This window comes from Cydia pomonella, chromosome 20 (assembly GCF_033807575.1).
Source record: "Cydia pomonella isolate Wapato2018A chromosome 20, ilCydPomo1, whole genome shotgun sequence".
NCBI classification, from domain to species: domain Eukaryota; kingdom Metazoa; phylum Arthropoda; class Insecta; order Lepidoptera; family Tortricidae; genus Cydia; species Cydia pomonella.
The window spans coordinates 342,329-364,859 of NC_084722.1; the positions used below are offsets into that span (position 1 = coordinate 342,329).

Sequence of the window (22,531 nt, forward strand, 5' to 3'; positions counted from 1 at the left end):
CGTTTTTGGGTCCTTAAACAAGTGAAGTCATTATTGTGTTGCATACATGATGACTTTGATGATAGTGTCCAAGTTTTTAAAGGTAATTTAAAATGTCATTTTAAATAGTAGAAGAAATGTTGACAGGTACTACGAAACCACTTTTTGACATTTCGACTGACATAATAACATAACCTTAAATCAACTACAAAACAAGAAATCTAATTTGTAGATTAATTTTAATCCTATATCCCATTCTATTATCGTTCATAAATTACTTATGATAAAAGTGTACTCCAATGATTTTTCCGAAAGGCATATATTCGAGCCTTAAGAACATTTTACCAGATTGGTAAACACTGTGAATTTTTATAGGTTTTTATTACTCTTACTGGCTTCCTACTGCCTGAGCGTCACATTACACAGGTCAAGAAATTATTGTAAATATTTGTAGTAAAATTTTGTTGTTGCTACTGCCCCTTGTGAAACTTATAACTATGGCGGTGTACGCTGCGCACTTGACGAGGACGTTGCATGGAGCCCCCTCGGTGTTCCAAGTAGTGGCGCAGGAGGCACTGGGAGCTACTGTGAAACCTGCTTTTGGGAAACTTGTAGAGGTAGGTAACTTCACTTTAAACTTGTTTGGATTATACTTGTATTTCAACCTATGTTTTGACTTCAAATCATACTTAATAAATGATGTCAATTTTACTATACTTTTATTTTATCATACTTTCATGGTTTCAAAAAAGTTCTGCTTCTTATGGTCCGCAAATTTAAAAAAGAAGACAACAAAAAAAAAAACAGTTTCTGGTGTTGCAATGTGTCATTCATTCATCATTATTAGTTCTATTTGATTTTTTTGAATTTTTGAGAGAGATGAAAGAGCAGTAAGGTCCGACCGAGAACGCGTTTTCTGTCTCGGCCGAGAACGAGACCGAGACCGAGATTCAATGGCATTCTCGGCCGAGACCGAGACCGAGACCGAGAATTTATAAAATAGATTTTAGCAATCAAAATGTTTATAACATAACTCGGTATTCCAAGCTGAGTGCATGGGCATCTTAAACGCGGCGGCTGCCATCATTGCAAGGAAGGTAGTAGGATCCTCCATCCGCATACTCTCCGACAGTAGAGCAGTCTTAATGGCTCTAAATAGCCATATAATTACATCCAAACTTATACACGAATGCCACGAACGACTTATGGAGGTATGTCATAATAATAATAAGATCACTTTACAATGGATCAAGGGACACAGTGGATCCCGGGGTAACGATGCTGCGGACGAGCTTGCCAGGCAAGGATCGGGTGCGGGGGCGATTGGTCCGGAACCGATTCTTCCGATACCGTTTAGCAAGGTACGCTCAATGCTGCTGGCACGTACAGGGAAACTACACACAGAACACTGGCTGAATCAGACTGGATGCAGACAGGCAAAAGAAGCCATGCCTGGCATCAACGGAAAGCTCACAAGGGCGCTCCTTCAACTAGGGAAGGTCCGACTGAGTATGGTAACCAGTGTCATAACAGGTCATGGACTATTTAACAAACATCTTTTCATAACAGGTGTCACAGACAGTCCCTTATGCCGAGGATGCATGGAGACAGAAGAAACAGCCTCTCACGTGGTGCTGGAATGCAGCGGAGTGGCCCCATACAGGGCAAAACATCTCGGATCCCCGAGAGACCTCCCTGAGGTCCTACTCAACATCAAAGGTTTGATAGGATTCCTCGAGGAGTTGGGCTGGCAAGAGTAGCCAACCCTCCACCCCCCCTTGTCACGCAAAATAGGCGCCAGTCGTCGAGTTGCGGAAAATCGCCCGAACTACAATACAATACAATGTTTTAAAAGTCGAAATTTGATGATTTATCAGAAAAAGTTATTATGGCCACTTCGTAGCGCTATTAAATAAATAGTATTTTTAGGGTTCGGTAGCCAAAATGGCAAAAACGCTTATAGTTTCGCCATTGCCGTCTGTCTGTGTCTGTCCGTATGTCACAACCATTTTACTCGAAAACTATACGATATATTTTAAAACGATATATGGAACGATGGTGTATTATGTAAGTCGCATCTTAGTAAGGTAAATAATTAAGCTGTAATAAATACTTTTTCAGGGAAATGATATTGAATATCTTCTTATTAAAATGAAGGAAGTGCCACGAACATTCGCTCTTTTGCTTGTCTGGCTTTTTGTATTGTATGAAGGTACGGAACCCTCCATTATACGTTGCCCGACACGCACTTGGCCGGTCTTTCTAGTACGGATGTGCACAAAAAGAGGTACAGTAACAATAATTAAAATTTAAAAAGTTATATATTGTTACCCAAAAAACGTAATTTTTCAGCGTTATGGTCCGTTAAATTGTGACAATGCTCGTCATTTAACTGGTCAGTTAGTGGCTTGCTACTAAGCTAAGCCACATTAAATGAAAATCAACCTATGTCTCAAAAACCACACCGCGAGTTTCGTCAAAACTGCATAGAAATGCAAAGTTAGCATGAAATTATGTCCAATATTCCACAACAGTAAGCCGCCACAGGTATTGTTTTGTACTTACCTACTGCTTTACTTTTTCCCGTAAACAAAAATATATTAAGTATCAAAATATCCAGTGTCATGTTACACCCACATCAAGTTAATTTAAGTTACATCTCAATAACAATATACACTCATTTATTAACTCTTCCGCAATAACAACAACCACAAAACGAAAAGAAGCAAAGAACAAGTCATTACTGGCAACCGAGCCTATCCGATCCCAACACCGTATTTGATAAGTAATTGGCTTAAAATGTGGGTACGAAACCAATCAAAAGCGGGCGAAGCAACCAACGGGTGGCTTAGAAACGGGCGCTCGTGCGCGGTATATTCAAAATCCACCAATGATAACTTATTGCCTAGTCTCGGTCTCGGCAAGAATCTCGGCCCATTTTGGCCGAGAGCCGAGACCGAGATCTCGGCCCGATTTTTGGCCGAGAATGCCGAGACCGAGACCGAGACCGAGATCTCGGTCGGACCTTAAAGAGCAGTAGAAAGAGTTTAATAACACTAAATGAGTTATTATAAGTCTCAGGTATTGAGTGTATGGGTTTTCTCAGTATAGTGTCTTCTTCTTCCAACCCTTATTTCACATTATGTGGGATCAGCACAACATGTTCTCTTTCATTCTCCTCTATCTTTCGTCACCTCAGCACTCAATCCTTTCTTATATTTTCTTTCACACAATCAATCCATCATTTTTTGGGTCTACCGCTACCGCTCCATATCCACTCTCCATCCATCAACATTAATCTCTAACATTCTTGTGCCTATATGGCGTTCATATGGGTTTTCTCCGTGTAGTACATACCATAATATATACAAAGTGTAAAATATCATAATATTGCAGTATTTGGCAACGGTGTACCCTGAGCAGCTGGGCTGGTGTGAGCGCTGGTACGATGAGCTCTTCCTGTTATTTGAGGGGTTTCTGCAATACCACTACCTCAAGCATTATGGTTCGTATGTCTAACATGTTTACTCTAGGAAAACACAAAATATTCAAATTTGATTTGGACCTTCTGCTTTTATTTATAACAATGTTCCTAATTTAGCAGTAATATACGGGATGTTAAATACATAAATGGGGCAGTCAGGGACATCCAGAAATACCTAATAAGAGAGAGCTATTTTAGTTAAATTTCGATGGTTCATTAGAGCAACAAAGCCAATTTGAGAGATAAAAAACTGCAAGGCTAACAGTTACAGTTGAATATTAATCCTTTTCCAGTCATGGTATGATTTATTGACCACATACACGCCAATAGAATTTCAACCTTTGCAATGTTTTTTAACATTCAAATTAGATTTGACTTCCAGAAAACGGTCTTGTCTTCAAATAATTCATCAAAGCTGGATTAATTGTTATTACTATTTTGTCAGAAACTAAACACTGTTATTTCAACTTCAGCTGCATCATTTTCTGAAAGCTTCTACGGCCTGGTGAGAGCACCATTATCCCCAAGTGGGGAATTCCACTCCGGGACTCGCTTGCCCCGTGGCGCAGAACTTGGGTCACTGGCGTTATTAGTGGTACTGCCTTACCTGCGAGACAAGTTGGAGAGCGCCGTGACACGCTGGAGAGACGAGCATGAAGATGGCGTACTTGGAAAGGTATGTTTACGTGAATTTAAAATAAAACTACTTATGTTCACTCATGTGACTATGTTATGAGACTAATGAGAAATAATAAAAGAAAATGCACCCGATTAAGTCCAGTTTTCTTAAAAAAATTATTTAATTAGTTTCCTAGCAGTTTTTATAAACCTTACAACATCTGTAATTCAGTGTAATTGTGTGTGTGAATCTAGGCTTCATAACGGTTTAGCAACACCTACTTTTTCGATTAACTTCTCTATTTCCGCTACCCAGAGGTTGTTTGGAATAGATCGCTTTTTAGCGATAAGACCGCCTGTTGTCTGCTTCTAAATTTAATCAATGGTTTATTTTTCTTGTATATTTTTACTGAGGTGTGCCAATAAAGAGTATTCTATCTAACATGAGTACGCCAAACATCTAAAAATTTTATAAACACAAATTAAATAAATACAATATGAATTTGATTTCTTCTATGTGAACCGCAATAAATAAAACAAGCAGGCCTGTGTGTAGCAGTGGGACAATCTTCTAATATAATAAATCAATCAAAATTATCTCCCGGCAGGGCCACACAGCCACGGCAAAGCGCGCAGCCATCCACGTCTACTCCACTATCCATCTGGTCACCTCACTCGCCAAGCTCGTCCAACTAGCGGCATATCTCAGAGGCGCATCCAGCCCTACTCCATCCCTGGCAGCCCTGGGGCTGACGTTAAGAGACGCACCCCCTCAAGCACAGGACGATACCTGGGGGGATTTGGTCAGAAGTCTGGTGGCTGGTCAGTGTGGGTAAGTACTATCCTGGTCACTCGTCGAGCTGATCCAACTAGGAGGTGCCTCCAGCCCTAACCGATGCACAAGCCTTTCCGGGACACTGCTGGCGAAACTATGAACGCTTTTCCTGACATAATCATTAAGGATTGTAAGTCCCTAAATAATAAAAGAATAAAAAAATAAAAAATAAAATGAAATTAAATATGGGTGGGTTTTCCAGAAGTGCAGCAGTGACGTTCCCCATGCTGGGCAGCGCGGCGCTGCGCTGCGCGGAGTACGGCGCCTTCGCGGTGCAGTTCCTGCGCTGGTGGGACGCGCGCGCGCCCGCCGCCCGCCCCGCCGCCTGCCCGCCGCCCCCACAGGTGGAATATATTCTAACTACTAATTCTACCTCTTCTACTTCATGGATAATATACCTAATGACTGACTCCTCCCACAGCGGGACCCTGGCTTAGAGCGATGGCGTAACAAATGTCCCATCTGTCTGCAACAGTGGAAGACGCCTACGGCTCTTCCCGTCTCCGGGTAAAGATCTATTTTTTTCTTATTGATAATTATTCGGGTATCTTTCGGAACACAATTCACTCATTGTCTTAGTTATTTAAAAAAAATTAAACGTTTTCGGGCTTTATTGATTGTAATACCTACGCCAATGCATGAAGATCTATATTACACTGTAACCGTGTCTCTGGACGTCTTTGACAGTCATATACACCGTGTTTTTTTGATTTACGTCAATTTCAAGAGTGCATCCCTGAGCTTAAATTAAGTAACTTTCTCAAAGACACCGGTATTCTAATTAACTCCGTTTCGGAGATAATCAATAACTATTTTTTATCTTATAAGGCCTATAGAGCCTATTTACATATTGATTAGTGTTTAGTACGAGTTAATAAATTTGCTACTAAACGTACATACCATCTTGAACGATCGATGTTCGAAATGACATTGAGATGTCACAGTTTTCAATTGTTTGGTTGAATTAGGTGTAATGCCCGTGTTACAACAACGCTATATGCAACATTTAATTACTTATTATAAAAATGAAAAAAAAAATAAACAAAACTTTTTTTTTTAAATTAACTATGTGCTTACCGATACCCCGAAGTTAACGGAATTCAATAAAAACACGGTGTATATGCGCCACCCGGGATGCTCACGTCGGCCGTCACCTTCCAGGTTGATATTCTGCTACAGCTGCATCTCGCGCCACCTCCGCGCCCGCCGCGCCTGCCCCGCCACGCGGCTGCCGGCGCAGGAGGCCGATCTCGTGCGAATGTATATCGACTAGAACAATGATATTATAACTCCAGATAGGTTATAGGCGTTCCAAAATTAAAACGCTTAAGTGGGGGCTCGCGCAAAATTGTAGTTTTTATTTAGATTTTCAAGTTTTAATTAAGGGCAAATGCAATGAAAAAATCATACGGAAACTACACTATATTTCCCAAGGCAAATTCCAAGAAAAACCTTAAAAGGTTAAAGTTGAGTCGATAGAAAAAAAAAACACGGATACGTCTAATTTTCATTTATTTTCAATTGTATACCGTTACATTGCAATCCACTTTTTATATAGCTAGTGATATATAGATTTTAGTATGGCTAGTTTTTTCCGAGGGATTTGACCAGCGAAATTTTAATTAAAAAAAAAATATATATATATATATATATATGTATATATAGGTAAAACATCAAAACCATATATTTGTTCCTTTCTAAATTTCTATCTTTCGCGCCCTCTTAAATTATACAGGTGCTCTTTGGTCGCGCCTAGGTAAGTGTGCTAACAAGCTAGCACACCGCAAAATAAATAGTATTGGTCAACGAGTGTAACAAAGGTAAATAGTATGCGAAAAAACAAAAACAGATTCAATAGGGATGTTGTCTGTGTTTAAAATAAATTATTTCACACCATGCACGAAATAAACCCCCAGAAAAACATTTGCAAGACCTAGGTTGCAGTTATTTTCCGACACAATTTCTATTTTATAAATCTGAGAAAACTATAAAGAGTAGGTAACTTGACCATGACGTCATTGTTCTGTTTTTAGAGATTCCATCGTGGCTTATCGTTTTGACAAAAGAAACTGATTTGACTAGTCACCTATGAGTATAACCTATCTATAGCTTTATAATATCATTGGACTAGAACACGGATTCGCAAGTTTCATGCCTTGCTTTTGGAAAAACAATGTGATCACTTGAAATTATTGGTGCGACTTAAACATTAAAAAAAATGGTACAACCCAATGGTTGCCTGGTATGACTTGATTTAGGACCAGAAACGCACATAAATCGAATCAGAAATATACTAAATTGTCAACATTGAGAATCCAAATCGGTGTAGGACAAACAGAAAATCGTGTATTGATCATATACCAGTGCTAATCAAGATTTTATATTAAAAAGATAATTATTGTTGGTTGGTATTAATACTAAATAGTTTATTGAAGACTGATTATAATATGGGCTTTATTTAGTTGGGATAAGGTTTAGAATAAGTACATTACTTTATTGTAAGTAAAGGTTTATTTTTTAATAAAATGACAAAATAATTGTAATTCGTTTTTTATTTATTATTAACCTATCGGTGATTACAGATAACGATTTAGTATCTACACTTTCAGTTATATATTTTTATTATTAAATTATGTTGCCTTTATTTTCGCCATTAGAGTCAGACCAAGTTAAGTTGGCAGCGATTGTAGTAGTAGTAGGAACAAGTTAGAACAGTTCCGCGCTGGCGGACTGGTCTAGAAGGGTTCATTTCATGGCGTTTAAAGACGGTTTTGGAGGTTCGAATCCGGCTTCATGACATTTACCTATACAAAATTGACAGCGTAATTGACGCAACCATTTATGATGTATTAAAAAATAACTACTTACTAGATCTCGTTCAAACCAATTTTCGGTGGAAGTTTGCATGGTAATGTATATCATATATTTTTTTTAGTTTTTTCATTCTGTTATTTTAGAAGTTACAGGGGGGGGGACACATTTTACCTCTTTGGAAGTGTCTCTCGCGCAAGCTATTCAGTTTAGAAAAAAATATATTAGAAACCTAAATATCATTTTTGAAGACCTATCCATAGATACCCCACACGTATGGGTTTGATGAAAAAAGATTTTTCGAGTTTCAGTTCTAAGTATGGGGAACCCCCAAAATGTATTGTTTTTTTTTTTCTATTTTTGTGTGAAAATCTTAATGCGGTTCATAGAATACATCTACTTACCAAGTTTGAACAGTATAACTCTTATAGTTTCGGAAAAAAGTGGCTGTGACATAAACGGACAGACAGACGGACATGACGAATCTATAAGGGTTCCGTTTTTTGCCATTTGGCTACGGAACCCTAACAATAATAGCATAATATTATAGTTGATATATATTTATCAAAAAATATTGGGTGTATTCTATTCTTGTAATCTGGAATACCTACTTCAGAATGTCGGGTGACCGCAATAATTTTCGGAAGAAGTCGATACTGAATAACATAATAATTATTAAGTACTTATAAAAAATATATATTAAAGTATGTTACAAAATTGCGCGCGGGGGAGGAAAGCCACGGGGCTGCGGAGCGGGAGGGGGATTAATCTTGATTCTATCTCAATGGAATAAAGTAACTTTTAAAAGTAAATATTGCTTTAATTTAACCATTTTAAAATCAATAATATCGTAAACAATGTCATAGATACAAAATAAAATACAAATTACACACGATAAGTTAACAACAAAATGGCTTTTACGTAAATAGAAAGCGAGACCAAGCATTCGTGTGTTACATCTTAGACTTTGAAATATAACGTTTTATTTTAATAAAAAAAACATCATCAAAAACAGTTTCATGTTTACATAGTTCTGCCACTTGGTCTGCGTATTTTGCTACTGAATCTTCCGATATTACAAATATTCAATTCCGTCAGCGTGCACTCCTTGCAAATAAATATGCGCCATCTGTCGGCCGTTCCCCGCAACCAACGCTATGCGGGGGGTCGCGCTCCGGTGCAGCACGGGAGTGGGGGGGGAGGGCGGGGCCTTGTGCGCGGGGGGGAGGAAGGCCACGTGGCCGCGCAGCGCCTCGCGGGAGGGGAAGCTCTGGTCGCCGTAGATGATGCCCGGGGAGTCCAGGGTCTTCCAGGGGAGGGTAGTGTCGAAGTAGCCGCCTTCGCCCTGGAAATAAAGAAAATACTCGTACCTATGTTGACAACTTGTTGGGGACGTGACAGACAGAAATGAGCTGAAGGACACAAGAGATTTGCAACTTTAGCCAACGATAAATAGCTAAAGTTTATTACTGTGTTAGAGGGGTTTTTTGAGTGCCACGTCGTCGTACCACGAAGACACAGCATAGTAGTTGCCCCTCTTGACAGTCTTGACAGACACACCAGTGCGCCCTCTTGGTTTACAAAGGGTGTTCCCGCTATGCACTACTTGACTCTTAACTAAAACCGACCTCAAACGAAAACACTGCACAGTGGTTGCCCCTCTTAGCAGTAACCACAGACACCAGTGCGCCCTCTTGGTTGACGATGATACACTCCTGCGCTAATCGACTTAGGCCTTTTAACTAAAACTAACCTCAAACGAAGACACGGCATAGTGGTTGCCCCTCTTGGCGGTGACCACGGACACCAGCGCGCCGTCCTGGTTGACGATGGGCGTGCCCGCGACGTACCGGTTGGCGGACTCGAAGCTGGGGGCGCAGCGCCACTGGGCGAGCTGCCCGTCGCTGGAGGTCAGCAGGATGCGCTTACTTCTGTTTATAAACACCTGTACAATTACGGGTTATTAAAAATATATCCAAGATACTTTTTGTTCCCACGTTACAGATCTAATAAAGAAACACGGAGATATTGAAAGTTTATTAATGTATGTAGAAAAACCGGCCAAGTTCGAGTCGGATTGGCACACCGAGGGTTCCGTACTTTTTAGTATTTGTTATTATAGTGGCAACAGAAATACATCATCTGAAAATTTCAACTGTCTATTCATTATTAATATCTATTTTATTATTGTGGCATTGCTATTAATATGTTTAGCTATTAAGGTCGTAAACATTTAATATACCTATTTTCATATCATTTTTCATTTAAATTACCTATTCACATATTTATTTATTTCTTTAAACTTAATTGCACTAAAGAAAAACTTAATGTACAAAAGATGAACTTAAACGAACGAAGTCCAATTTCGGGGCCATTTGGAACTCAAAGCCAAACTGGCCTCTAAGAAGCTCGGGGTGCTCAATAGAGCGAAACAGTACTTCACACCGGCTTTCAAATATCAAATATCAAACATTTATTCAGCAAATAGGCCACATGGGCACTTTTACATGTCCATTTTTACAAACAATAAATTAAAAAAAAAACAATTACAAATATCGAATCTATGAAATAATAAATACTTTATTAGTAGAGATGTATACTGTCTCTAAATGTCAAATTACACAAAAAAAAAACTATGATAAAAAAATAAAACCATAAAATACTAAAATTCTTTAGAGATGTATAAGTCTCTAAGTGTCAGAGATAAAATATAAAAATATATATTAAATTATCCTTAGAGATGTAGAGGGTCGCCAAGGCTTGAATTCTTATATAAATAATTAAAAGACAAAAAAATTAAAACAGACAAGAACCGAATGAAGTGTCTCACGTTAATGTCACTCAAAAGTAAAGTTACATACTTTAACATAACCTGTACCCCGTGTAAGCTTAAACAGACCGGTCTCCACAAACAGCACCCGTTCACGAGTATGACGTGTATCTCAGCCATTCGTTATACAAAGCGCAGGTTCGACCACATATGGAGTACTGTTCTCACCTCTGGTCTGGAGCACCGAAATACCAACTTCTTCCACTTGACTCCATCCAACGTCGGGCAGTTCGTATTGTTGGTGACCCCGATCTCACAGTCGGTTTGGAACCTCTTAATCTTCGGAGAGACGTTGGCTCTCTATGCCTGTTCTACCGTCTGTACAATCGGGAATGTTCTGAAGAACTTTTTGAATTGGTGCCACCGTCACGTTTTTATCACCGCACCTCCCGCCAAAGAAACAAAGTTCATCCTCACTTTCTCGACACGTGGCAAACCAAGAACAAGCGGGCATCTCGCTCGTTTTTTCCCAGAACGTGCAAGTTGTGGAATGAGCTACCTTCTGAGGTGTTTCCCTTGCGCTATGACATGGGGTTCTTCAAGAACCAGTTTTTTAGGGTTCTCAAAGGTTGGCAACGCATAAGTGGCTCCTCCGATGTTGCGTATGTCCATGGGCGGCGATGACTGCTTCCCATCAGGCGGCTCGTCTGCTCGTTTGCAGCCTATTACATAAAAAAAAAAAAAAAAAACGAGGCATTCTCTACCAACCTTAGGACAAAGCAGAAACGATTGTAGGCGGTGCATTTAAAACTAAAAGCTATCTGAAGTCTGTGTACTTAGGCATTTGTTTTATTATTAAATATATTTGTTCTTTTCTTTTTGACATTCGACAATACCTAGGTTGGCTATGTATACATCGAAATTTCTTTTTTTGCGTGACATTGTTTTATTTATTAATTTTATCTTTTTTGTTTTCTGTTCTAATGTTAAGTTGACGATTTTTTTGTGAAAGCCTGGAATGTGGAGAAGGCCGCCTATCATGCCAGATCGTCTACATGCTATTTCATCGCTTCTAACTATTGTGTCTGTACAGTAAATACTCCAGTTACAAAAGGTCGGTGGAGCCGAAGGAGCGAAGCTGTTCCTTTCTGACTGCCGTTTCCGTTGCCGGGCGTCAGACCGTCACCATGTCCAGCTCTCCCTCAGGAGATCCTGAGGATGCCCCGTAAAGGCGAAACACGTGTCGTGTTTTGTACTTTTGGTGGTTTGTTATATTTATATCATGAAACAAATGACCAACCTTTTCAGCTGTATTCTCGTCTAGCCGTACGTAAGCCAGCTCCGCTAGTGGCGCCAACACCTCATTCGTGAACACGTCGCAGTAGTGGTGGGTCGTCTTCGCTAATTCCAATACCTGTACATAAGTTCGGGTTATTCCCACTAGTTACCACCAAGTTGTTACCAGTGGTAACTACTGAGAATTTTTTTCCCACCTTTTACCAGTGGTAACTACTGGGAAAAAAAATCCCAGTAGTTACCACTGGTAACAACTTGGTGGTAACTAGTGGGAATAACCCAATTGTACGCTTTGTTTAATATTCAAATATTACTAGCACCTGTTCTTCAGTAGCGCAGTGTATTGGCAAAACGCCGCCGAAGCTGGCAAACTTGCGACCAGCAGCTCTACCGGGATAGACATTTACTTCAGTAGAAACTTGTTAGGCTCGTTAAACCTAAGATGGACTACTTACCTACCTAATATTTGTACCTATGAACTGCTGTAATAAGTAATGAAATAAATGTATTAGTATTTGTTTAGTTTTTTGTTAATAATATGAATAGCGCTTAGTTTTTCTACTCGCCACAGGATGGCATTAGTTGTACCTGTTCTTGACACTACAGCAAATGTACTGACACATGATTAAAACTTTTAGAACGCCATTTGACTTTGATCCTTATTCTTTCACTGATATGTGTTAAATTTATTAAATATGAAAAAGTGGCGCCATTTAATAGATCAAAGCGTCATCGTTTCAAGCGATGGCGCCACAACCTTTAGGTGCTGCCCGCTAAGTCACTCGTGCAACTATTTCGGGATAGACACCTAAAACGGCTAGAACATTATAGGCCTTGTATAGTTTTTTGTTACAATATTAATGACATTTCGTTTGGCTACTCGGCAAAAGAGGGCGCTAGTAGTACCCGTTCTTCAGTAGCACAGCGTATGGTCAGAACGCCGCCGAAGCTAGCAAATTTGTAACCAGGGCACTCATGAAGCTAAACCAAAATTGGCACAGAATAAGCATTTGTAGGCTTCATTCATCATTTTGCTCCTTTCATTTGTTCATCGTAATCATAGATGGCAGGATCCTATAGATGTACTATACGCCTGCGCCGTGAGGGACAGAACATACGCCATACGACAAAATTAAAAGCACGTTTTAATATTCCTGACAACATACCAAAAACAACCTACGTAAATTGGTCGGGTTATTTGCTGCCCACCATAAAAAACGGTGGGCAACTAAAAACCTACGTCACTTAGGATTTTTTAGAAATAGGCAGACAGCAAAATGAGACTATGATAAGAAAAAAAATAACGCTTTCTCTGCTACTCCTACTGAAAAATACATAAAACTATCCCGTTCGGTCATTTCCCCCACCGCTCATGCCTGATCCAGTCATACATACTAGATTCACGATTGAAATGCAAGGAAAGAGTTTAGTTTTTCTACTCGCCACAAGAGGACGCTAGTGGGACGTAGACTTATTCTTCAGTGGCACAGAGTATGGGCAGAACGCCGCCGAACCAGTAAAGCCGCTATACCGGGATAGACTAAGTCCACTAAAACCTTGTAGGCCTCACTTAGTTTATTAACAAAATATTAATAGCGTTTAGTTTGGCTACTTGCCACAAGAGGGCGCTAGTAGTAAATATTCTTCGTAGTACAGTTAGTAGGTAAAACACCGCCGAAGCTAGCAAACTTGCGACCAGCGCTCCGTGCAGCTCTACCGGGATAGACATGGTCTCCACCAGCTCTTTTGTAGGCCTTGTTTAGTTTTTTGCTCAAATATTAATAACGTTTAGTCTTACTACTCATCACAGGAGGGCGCTAGTAGTACCTGTTCTTCAGTGGCGCAGTGTATGGGCAGAACGCCGCCGAAGCTGGCAAACTTGCGGCCAGCGCGCTCGTGCAGCTCCACTGGGATAGACATGGACTCCACCAGACCCTTGTAAGCTTCGTTCAGCACTGTGCGCTTCGCCATCTTGTCGTTCTGGAAAATACGAAAAAAAATTCGGGCATACCCATGTATGTAGTCGACCTCAAAAATATGTTTGTCGTCAAATAAGGCGTTTTTAATAAGGCGAAAAATATGTAAACATGTCTTTGACGTCGACTGTACCTAAACAAAAACATCGGCCAAGAACATGCCGGGCCATGCTCAGTGTAGGGTTCCGTGTAGTTACCATTCTGTCAGAACAGGCCAAACGGGGGCTATTATCAAGTATCATGTACATTACAACTAATTTACAAGCATAAGGAAGTAAGGGAGTACCTTCGCAGCGAGTTGTACGTCGTTTCCTTCTAAATAATATTTTTTGGCATTTACTCAAAAACGGCTAAACCGATCATGTTCGCTAACGTTTTCATTGAGAGTATTTATTAAGTTATTGTTTCATGATTTTGTGAAAAATAAAAAATAAATCATTTTATGTGGGAGGTACCCTAAAAAAATTGTTTTTGAAGGTCTTCTAATACCGTTCTGTCGCCATGCATTTATGTATTCATGCCAAATTGGAGGTTTGTAACACTAACGATCACGGAGCAAAGCCGCGGACTGACGGACAGATAGACATGGCGAAACGATAAGGGTTTCTAGGTGACTACGAAACCCTAAAAAGGAAGAAATGGAAAGATTCGCACACTTCTGGACTATAACCGCGAAAATCGAAGTTCGTCAATTGCGGGCATTTTTCTCTGTCACTCTAATTACGTCTTAGTGAGAGTAAAAGAGAAAGATCCCCGCAATTTGCGAATTTCGATTTTCGCAGTGGGGGCCTACCGCTGAGAACAGTCGGTTGTAAGCTGAGACAGTCGGTTAAGAGCGTAAAATAAATAGCCACAACCGAATACAGAACCTCCTCCTTCTATGAAATTGAAGTCGATTAAAAATAGTATCGCTCGCAGACGTATCTCGCCCTTCGACTTGATCAAAGATGCCGTCTTACTAATATAATGGCATAATAGTCGAAAAATTGCGACTAGCCGGCCTAGCCGAGGTGACAATCGCCATCGCTACAACAATGAAACGCTTTGTCTCTATCACTCTTCCATATTTGTGCGACAGTGACAGTTGCGTTTCGATCGCTACGGAACATAGCGATTTGTATCTTGGTATAGAGAAATAAGATAGAAGAAAAATTAAAGTAAATTTTAGACAAAAGGTTGGGAGAATCAATAAGGCCATGTAAGATGATGTGATGCACACTTAATGTTCTGTTTCTCCGTTTTTGTTGTCTGTACATGTTTATGATTGTCTCGCATGTCTTTTTTAGGGTTCCGTAGCCAAATGGCAAAAAACGGAACCCTTATGGATTCGTCATGTCTGTCTGTCCGTATGTCAGTCACTTTTTTCCGAAACTATAAGAACTATACTGTTGAAACTTGGTAAATAGATGTATTCAGTGAACCGCATTAAGATTTTCATACAAAAATAGAAAAAAAAAATTGGGGGTTCCCCATACTTAGATTCCTTCTTTTTTTTTCATCAAACCCGTACGTGTGGGGTATCTAAGGTCTTCAAAAATGATATTGAGGTTTCTAATATCACTTTTGTCTAAACTTTGCGCGAGAGACACTTCCAAAGTGGCAAAATGTGTCCCCCCCCCCCCCGGAAAATTCTAAAATAAGAGAATGATAAAACTAAAAATATATATTATGATGTACCATGCAAACTTCCACCGAAAATTGGTTTGAACGAGATCTAGTAAGGCATATAATAAAACAAAATGGTAAAAACTAATCTAAATTAAAATATATCTAAATAAGGCCCCCGCGGCATTGTGCCAAAGATGCTGGCAGCATTCCCTCGCTGAATGGCAATACTTATGCGCTGCGAGAGAAAGCTGCCAGCTCTCTGGTCACCGGTAGAGTAAGTAGTTTTTTTATACATCATAAATTGTACGGAACCCTTCATGGGCGAGTCCGACTCGCATTTGGCCGCTTTTTTTAAATTCTACCCCAATCTACCTCATCCATCATGTAAACAGCCACTGCCCCATGACGCGACCAATCAGCTGATAACGACTCACCGATATGATAGAGGTGAAATATTATTGTTTGTTTATCTTCTATTATACTGACTAATTTAATAATGCAGCGTCTATACGTTAGGTAGGTATGACATAATGCAACTGTATACTGTATGTTAAGCAAAATAATTATTTTTCCTGCCGCAGCAGACAAGTACGAGAAGACGATCGCTTGATGGTAAGTAATTGATGTCGCCCATGGACACCTGCACTACCAGAGGGGGTTTACGTGCGTTGCCGGCCTTTATGATGGGAGTATTCCGGGAATATAGATTTTAGTGATTTGTAAGTTTTGTCAAGTTGTGTGTAAGGCTGGTGAAAACCATTGAATTATGGCAAACCTACAGCTTTGTAAAGTACCAAAACATTTGATTTTTTTTAAGAACAACGTGCGTCACTCCATCAAACACCACAAAAGAATCCTCGATTGCTGTGTTTTGTGAATCTTCAATTTTGAAAAAAAAAACGCTGGTGGCCTAGCGGTAACAGCGTACGACTTGCAATAGTTGTAATCCGGAGGTTCAAACCCCGGCTCATACCCATGAGTTTTTCGGAACTTATGTACGAAATGATAGAGGTATATCAGCTTCTTCTTGCTGTCCCGGCTGCTCGGACTGTGTCGCGTAAGAACTCGCCACTGCCCCGCCGTGCTCTCTCACTGCTTAATGCGCTCTAGGCGTCAGCACCGGAGTGCGATCTGATTGCATGGCGGTGGGCGAGTGTCAGAAATGAATGCTTGAGGTTCTGTGAGGTGATGGATGCCAGGTCTTCGAGTGTAATGTAATAGATATTGTTTTATTTTGTGTACAATGTTATTGTATCTTCTTTTTATTATGTGCTGTTGTTAATATGTTTGATCTTGGTTGCATGACGCATTAGATTTCTGTAATGTCGTGTAAACATATTTTAAATAAATAAATCAGTCGCGCACTTCCAATATGGAGTCGAGCTGTGGGCAACGGCTGCCGGTTGGGACAGGGTGTGGTGATGTTGTTATGAAAGTAGGGTCGGCAACATGTAAAAATAACCCAGACAATCGACAAGCCAAAAGAAATGTATCCGGATGACATTGTTACCTACAAAAAGTCACGTGACTATTATATTTATTTCATTTTTTTTATTTGAGTGCGTGGGACATTACATCATATACCTACATTATTTAAGTTACGATTGTTTTCTATCATGGATTTGTCACGGCGTGCCGTATGATTGTTTACTAGCGGCGTTGTATAAAAAAACGATTAGGTACATACAGTACCCCTAGTGTAACTTTGATCGACATCATAACGTGACGTACGCGTTTGCGTTTAGTCTCATTTTGTATGGGTTTTTGAACAGCGCGCCAAGCGGGACGTTTTGGAAAGTCAAAAATCTCATACAAAATGACACTTAACGCAAACGCGTACGTCAAGTTTCGCTGTCGAAAATATTTACACTAGGGGTACTGATATAATATGTCAACTTTCGTTGACGTATACCTTGCGTACCGGTAGATAAAAGATATAATGATAAAGCATTACTTCACTAATTATATAATTAACGCTTGTATTTTTAAGCAAAATTCAAAATTAAACTTGCACTTTTAATTTATAGGATACCATTGAGAAATACTCTACTGTACAGAATTGATATACAATTATACTATAACTTAAATATAAAATGTTTAATTTATTTTAATAAAGACGTTAGAAATAGACTTCCATTTTTACACAAAACTTTTAAGATGTTAGCTCAATTTTAAGCACTAACCTGTATTCTTTTTAGCTCAATCTCGAACAAAATTGTTAGTTTTTGTTCTGGAGATACGTGTGGCGTCGCCTGAGATTGATAAACAACTGTTATCACTATCAGCGTCTGATAGCGGCTGACCCGACGCAGGTGAAGCCGAATTCATGAGGGCAATTACTTGTAATAAATAAGTAATCTATATTATAGTGTGCCCACTTCCACACTTCCCGGTATCGGGGCCGTAGTCCCGATGTCGGGCCAGATAATTAATAAACAAATAAATAATAAATATTATAGGACATTATTACACAAATTGACTAAGTCCCACAGTAAGCTCAATAAGGCTTGTGTTGAGCGTAGGTACTTAGACAACGATATATATAATATATAAATATTTATAAATACTTAAATACATAGAAAACACCCATGACTCAGGAACAAATATCCATGCTCATCACACGAATAAATGCCCTTACCAGGATTTGAACCCGGGACCATCAGCTTCGTAGGCAGGGACACTACCCACTAGGCCAAACCGGTCGTCTAAAATAATTATTTTCCGTTTATCAAGACATCGTTAACATTATTTGAAATGTAAAAAATACTTTGTCTCTAACTGCCAAAAATGTTCAATGTTTTTTTTTTTTTGTTTTTTATGATACAGGAGACAAACGAGCAGACGGATCACCTGATGGTAAGCGATTACCGCCGCTCATGTACACCTGGGTTGTAAGTGCGTTGCCGGATTCAAGATGGGAGTACGCTCTTTTCATGAAGGTTTGAAGGTGTTATCGGTCCGGAAATACCGCAGGCGACAGTTCATTCCACAGTTTAGATGCGCGAGGCCGGAAGTTTCTGGAAAAGCGCACAGTTGAGGACTGCCAACCATCTAGTGGTGAGGATGGAAATGATGTCGCATAGGGCGATGGCGAAAAGCAGCGGCAGGGATTACTTAATCCGAACAATTCCTCGGAGCACTCCCCGTGATAGAAAATGCAGAACGAGGCCACATCTCTATGCAGCGCCAAGGAGTCAAGCCGATCCGAACTACGCTGGCAGTCGACAATTCGAGACGCTCCTCGTTGGATGCGGTCCAGAGGGAGAAGTTGGTACTGGGTATGCATATGCTGGTATTTTTACATATGAACCAATTTTTTACTTTTTAAATTTTGTAGACGGTGTCCTGGTATTTGGTGAAACAGCAAAATATTCTTGCTCGAGCCCGACGTCGGGCCTGATATCAGGCCTGATAAAGTGTCGATGTAATTGGCACTTAAGACGGAAGTGGACGACTGCCCCGTAACCGCCTTTCCTTACAAACGTAGTCCCCATTTTCCTCTCCGGATATTAACGTTATTGAAAATATTTTGACGCAATTTGATGTAGCTATATCAACCACAGCTATGTCGCTTTGTGTGAATTTTTCGATTTTTAGGGTTCCGTAGTCAACTAGGAACCCTTATAGTTTCGCCATGTCCGTCTGTCTGTATGTCTGTCCGAGGCTTTGCTCCGTGGTCGTTAGTGCTAGATAGCTGAAATTTGGCATGGATATATAAATCAAAAAAGCCGACAAAGTCGTACAATAAAATCAAAAAAAAATTTTTTAGGGCACCTCCCCTACACGTAAAGTGGGCGTGAATTTTTTTTTGTGCTTCAACCCTACAGTGTGGGATATCGTTTGAAAGGTCTTTCAAAACTAATAGGGGTCTTCAACAAACATTTCTTGATAAAGTGAATATATTCGGAGATAATTGCTCCGAAAGAAAAAGAAAATGTGTCCCCCCCCTCTAACTTTTGAACAATAGGTCCAAAAAATATGAAAAAAATCTTGGAAGTAGAGCTTAAGAAAGACATTAAATGAAAACTATAGCGGATATGATCAGTTTAGCTGTTTTTGAGTTAACTATCGCAAAAAGTTTCCCCTTCATAGTAAAAAGACGTACACCCACAGTTCATCCTTTGGTTAACAATCTACCATACTTTAAGCTCCAGTTTAGCTTATTGTGAGGGAAGAGTAACTACGGAACCCTACTCTGAGCATGGCCCGACATGCTCTTGGCCGGTTTATTTAATTACTGTAATAGGAGCATTTAATAATTTGTATGGAATTTTTATTCGCTCCTAACTCTTATAATATTATTATTATTCCCAAAAGGTTGTTTTTTTGAGCAAGAGGTAACCATTACCTAAGCCACTATTTGCATAACTCTAGCTAGATAGCCACAATTAATATTTTTACGATTAAGAAAAATGTGAGACGTAAATACACATTGGACCAAGAAATTTTAGTTTTTAGCTGCACTAACTTTAGACACTGTAAATAAAGTCGTTATTTTGTGAACGTCATTGTGAACTCGACCGTGCAAATCAAACATGTATATGTACCTATTTCAGTAACATTAACAAGTAAACTTACCAATTTTTGTTCCGTCGTAAAAATGAACAAGTGTTTGCTCGGAATCAAAATATCACACAACACTACGCAGTTAGCAACTATGCGCTATTTCACCAGTTATATAAATAAAATACTACTAAAGCTACTGTTTTTACATGACAGTAAGTAATAAATAAATAAATTAAAATTAACGTACACTGATGCAATATATTAAAGATTACAACACGTTTTGTAATTTTTACGAACAACGTCTCGTCCCAAAGTATACATGGAATTAGAATTCGAAAGGTAACGTCAAGCGTTTATATAAGGCGTTTTCTCAGAAATTTGACTATTTTGTTTATGGTCGCCAAAGATCCCCGGCAACGGTCCGCATCGTAGTAAAGGCTTCTATAGACGATGCAACTAAGGCATGCGGTTTTAGTTGCCGGCTAAAAAGGAGCAATGATTTAAATCGATCGATCAACTGCCGAAATCTTAGAGCATTTAGACAGGAGTCGCATTTAGGAATTAATTACCCCTCTGCCGAAAACCTTGCACAATTGTGCATACTTATGTATGGACTGACATGGCTATTTTTGCGTTGCGTATAAATAGCCATACCTACTTTTGATGTGCCCCTTTCTCCGCAAAATCGGCAGACTGTTTTGTACGGAAAATGACAGACGTTGGCGTCTCCAGGCCGCAATATATCAGTGCCGTTTCAAAAGGCCTTAAGTTGATAGTACTGCACAGTAAAATGATCAGATTTCAATGCCAGAAAAATCGGTCCAAGGTTTTTCATATCGCTTTATACTCGTATGGCAGCATCTTTTTTGTTTACAATATAAAGCTTATAAATTTTATTTTTAACAACAAAATTACACAGCATTACAGTATATACTAATGCACTGCGAAATTTAGGACAGAAAGTATATACATAAATGCATACACATCAGGTACAGAATACAATCTGGGACCAGGTAGGTCAATATTATTTTAAGTTATATGTCCGTACACAAATAGAAGGGTATTGATCATTAAATTGTGTTATACATGAAAAATAGAATTACAAAACACAGGAGAACCTTAATAACTAACTGAGGACGGACGGTCATCCATTGCCTCACAATGGTTTTTGCATTGCTCACAAATTTGCCTCCAACTACTGGCAAAAAGATCGCAGTCTGGATAAACATATCGAAGAATTATGTAAAGTAAATTTATGAGAGTTCTCGCAAGATACCTATGTTTTGTTTCTTTCCACACAGCGATGCTCTCAGAAATTGCCATTCTTAATTGAAAGTATGTAGGTACCTACTACGAAACAATTGAGTCACCTAAAAAAGGGGTAAAAAATTTCAAGGTCGTAGTTTTGCTCCTCAGAACTCAAGTGCTACTTAGTGTATGCACAAACTGCGTATTTGTTTTAGTTTTCCTCATATAATTATAAAGGAAAGGGATGCTAGATTAGGAAATCATTTACCATCACTGAAATCATATTTCAAGTTGAACTTATATAACATTGCCAAGGAAACTAATAACTTGTGGCACTATAGAATTACGACCTTATGATATTAAATATAGTTAAATTTAAAATTAGGTATTAGTGCACAAAAGAAAAACGTAATGTACAGTCGAGGAAATTGATTCTTTAGCAGTTTGCAGTTCAAGTAGATTTGGTTAATATGATAAGAGCTATCCAGTGTAAAATGATCCGTCAACTGCTAAAGAAATAAATTTCCTCGACTGTACAAAAGGCGAACTTAATGCCATGAGGCACTTCACACACGCTTTGGTCGGAGTAAAGGTAAAAATCTTAAATATGCAGGAAGTTAGGGAAAAGGGACTTCCCATAACAATACCTCCTATTTTTAGGATCATTTTTACCTGAAAACAATGTGAATGGGAGTAGTAAAATCTTTGCCGTGGGATCTTTTTATTAAAACCCCACTTCTATCCGATCTACATATATTATGTATAGGTAGGTACTTAGCCATAACAAATAAATATTTTTAAATTCCAAATGTGGTCTTAGTAATCAAAAGTCATGGTTAATGTTAAGCCTAAACTGCGGCGGATAAAATATTTAGGTACTTTTAAGAGAATACTTACCCTGGATAACGCGGGCACAGCGCAAAGCACTAAACAAAAATACACTCTTAGCATCTCACTATTCTGAGGCAGAACGAACGTTTAAATTAATGTTACGTTGTTAAACACCGTGCTTCCGATATTAACGGGGAATAAAATATGACATGACAGAGAACGAGTATACAGTTATATTTATATACACTTATAGTATTGCGTAGATCATTTAGGTGTGATTGTTATAACTCAGCTAGCGCGAGTCTCTCCGTAAAGTCACAGGAGACTCGTCGAGCGAAACATGGCGTGGTTATTTTAAAAAAAACTTTATTTTCCTTTTCGTTCTTCGAAAATCATGAGTGATTTTGTCAATATATCACACATGTTGGATAAAAAAAAGGATATTTTTACACAGCATATGTAATCCAAAATGTTCTATTTATTTGAAAAAATTAGTATAGAAAAAAGTTTTACCACAAATTTATAAAAAATGCTTCTAGGTTTAATAATAATAATATTTTTTGATGTAT

General features: G+C 39.1%; 2 protein-coding genes across 4 annotated transcripts; one reads left to right on the forward strand and one right to left on the reverse strand.

The window, feature by feature from the left end:
- The first annotated feature begins 21 nt into the window (after window positions 1-21).
- On the forward strand, window positions 22-6,546 carry LOC133529222 (peroxisome assembly protein 12). Its single transcript, XM_061866899.1, has 7 exons — window positions 22-596; window positions 3,376-3,484; window positions 3,937-4,139; window positions 4,690-4,913; window positions 5,119-5,260; window positions 5,338-5,423; window positions 6,078-6,546. The coding sequence occupies exons 1-7, from the start codon at window positions 477-479 to the stop codon at window positions 6,187-6,189; spliced, it is 996 nt and encodes a 331-aa protein (XP_061722883.1). The 5' UTR covers window positions 22-476; the 3' UTR covers window positions 6,190-6,546.
- Window positions 6,547-8,526: 1,980 nt separating this feature from the next.
- LOC133529223 (poxin-like) lies at window positions 8,527-22,182 on the reverse strand. Of its 3 annotated transcripts, none has more exons than XM_061866900.1 (5): window positions 22,029-22,182; window positions 13,621-13,773; window positions 11,798-11,911; window positions 9,481-9,672; window positions 8,527-9,072 (listed from the first exon to the last, which is right to left on the reverse strand). In XM_061866900.1, the coding sequence occupies exons 1-5, from the start codon at window positions 22,080-22,082 to the stop codon at window positions 8,803-8,805; spliced, it is 783 nt and encodes a 260-aa protein (XP_061722884.1). In that variant the 5' UTR covers window positions 22,083-22,182; the 3' UTR covers window positions 8,527-8,802. The 3 variants fall into 3 exon arrangements, with proteins under 3 accessions (XP_061722884.1, XP_061722886.1, XP_061722885.1); XM_061866902.1 differs by lacking the exon at window positions 22,029-22,182 and adding an exon at window positions 19,956-20,193; XM_061866901.1 differs by lacking the exon at window positions 22,029-22,182 and adding an exon at window positions 17,561-17,770.
- Window positions 22,183-22,531: the final 349 nt, after the last annotated feature.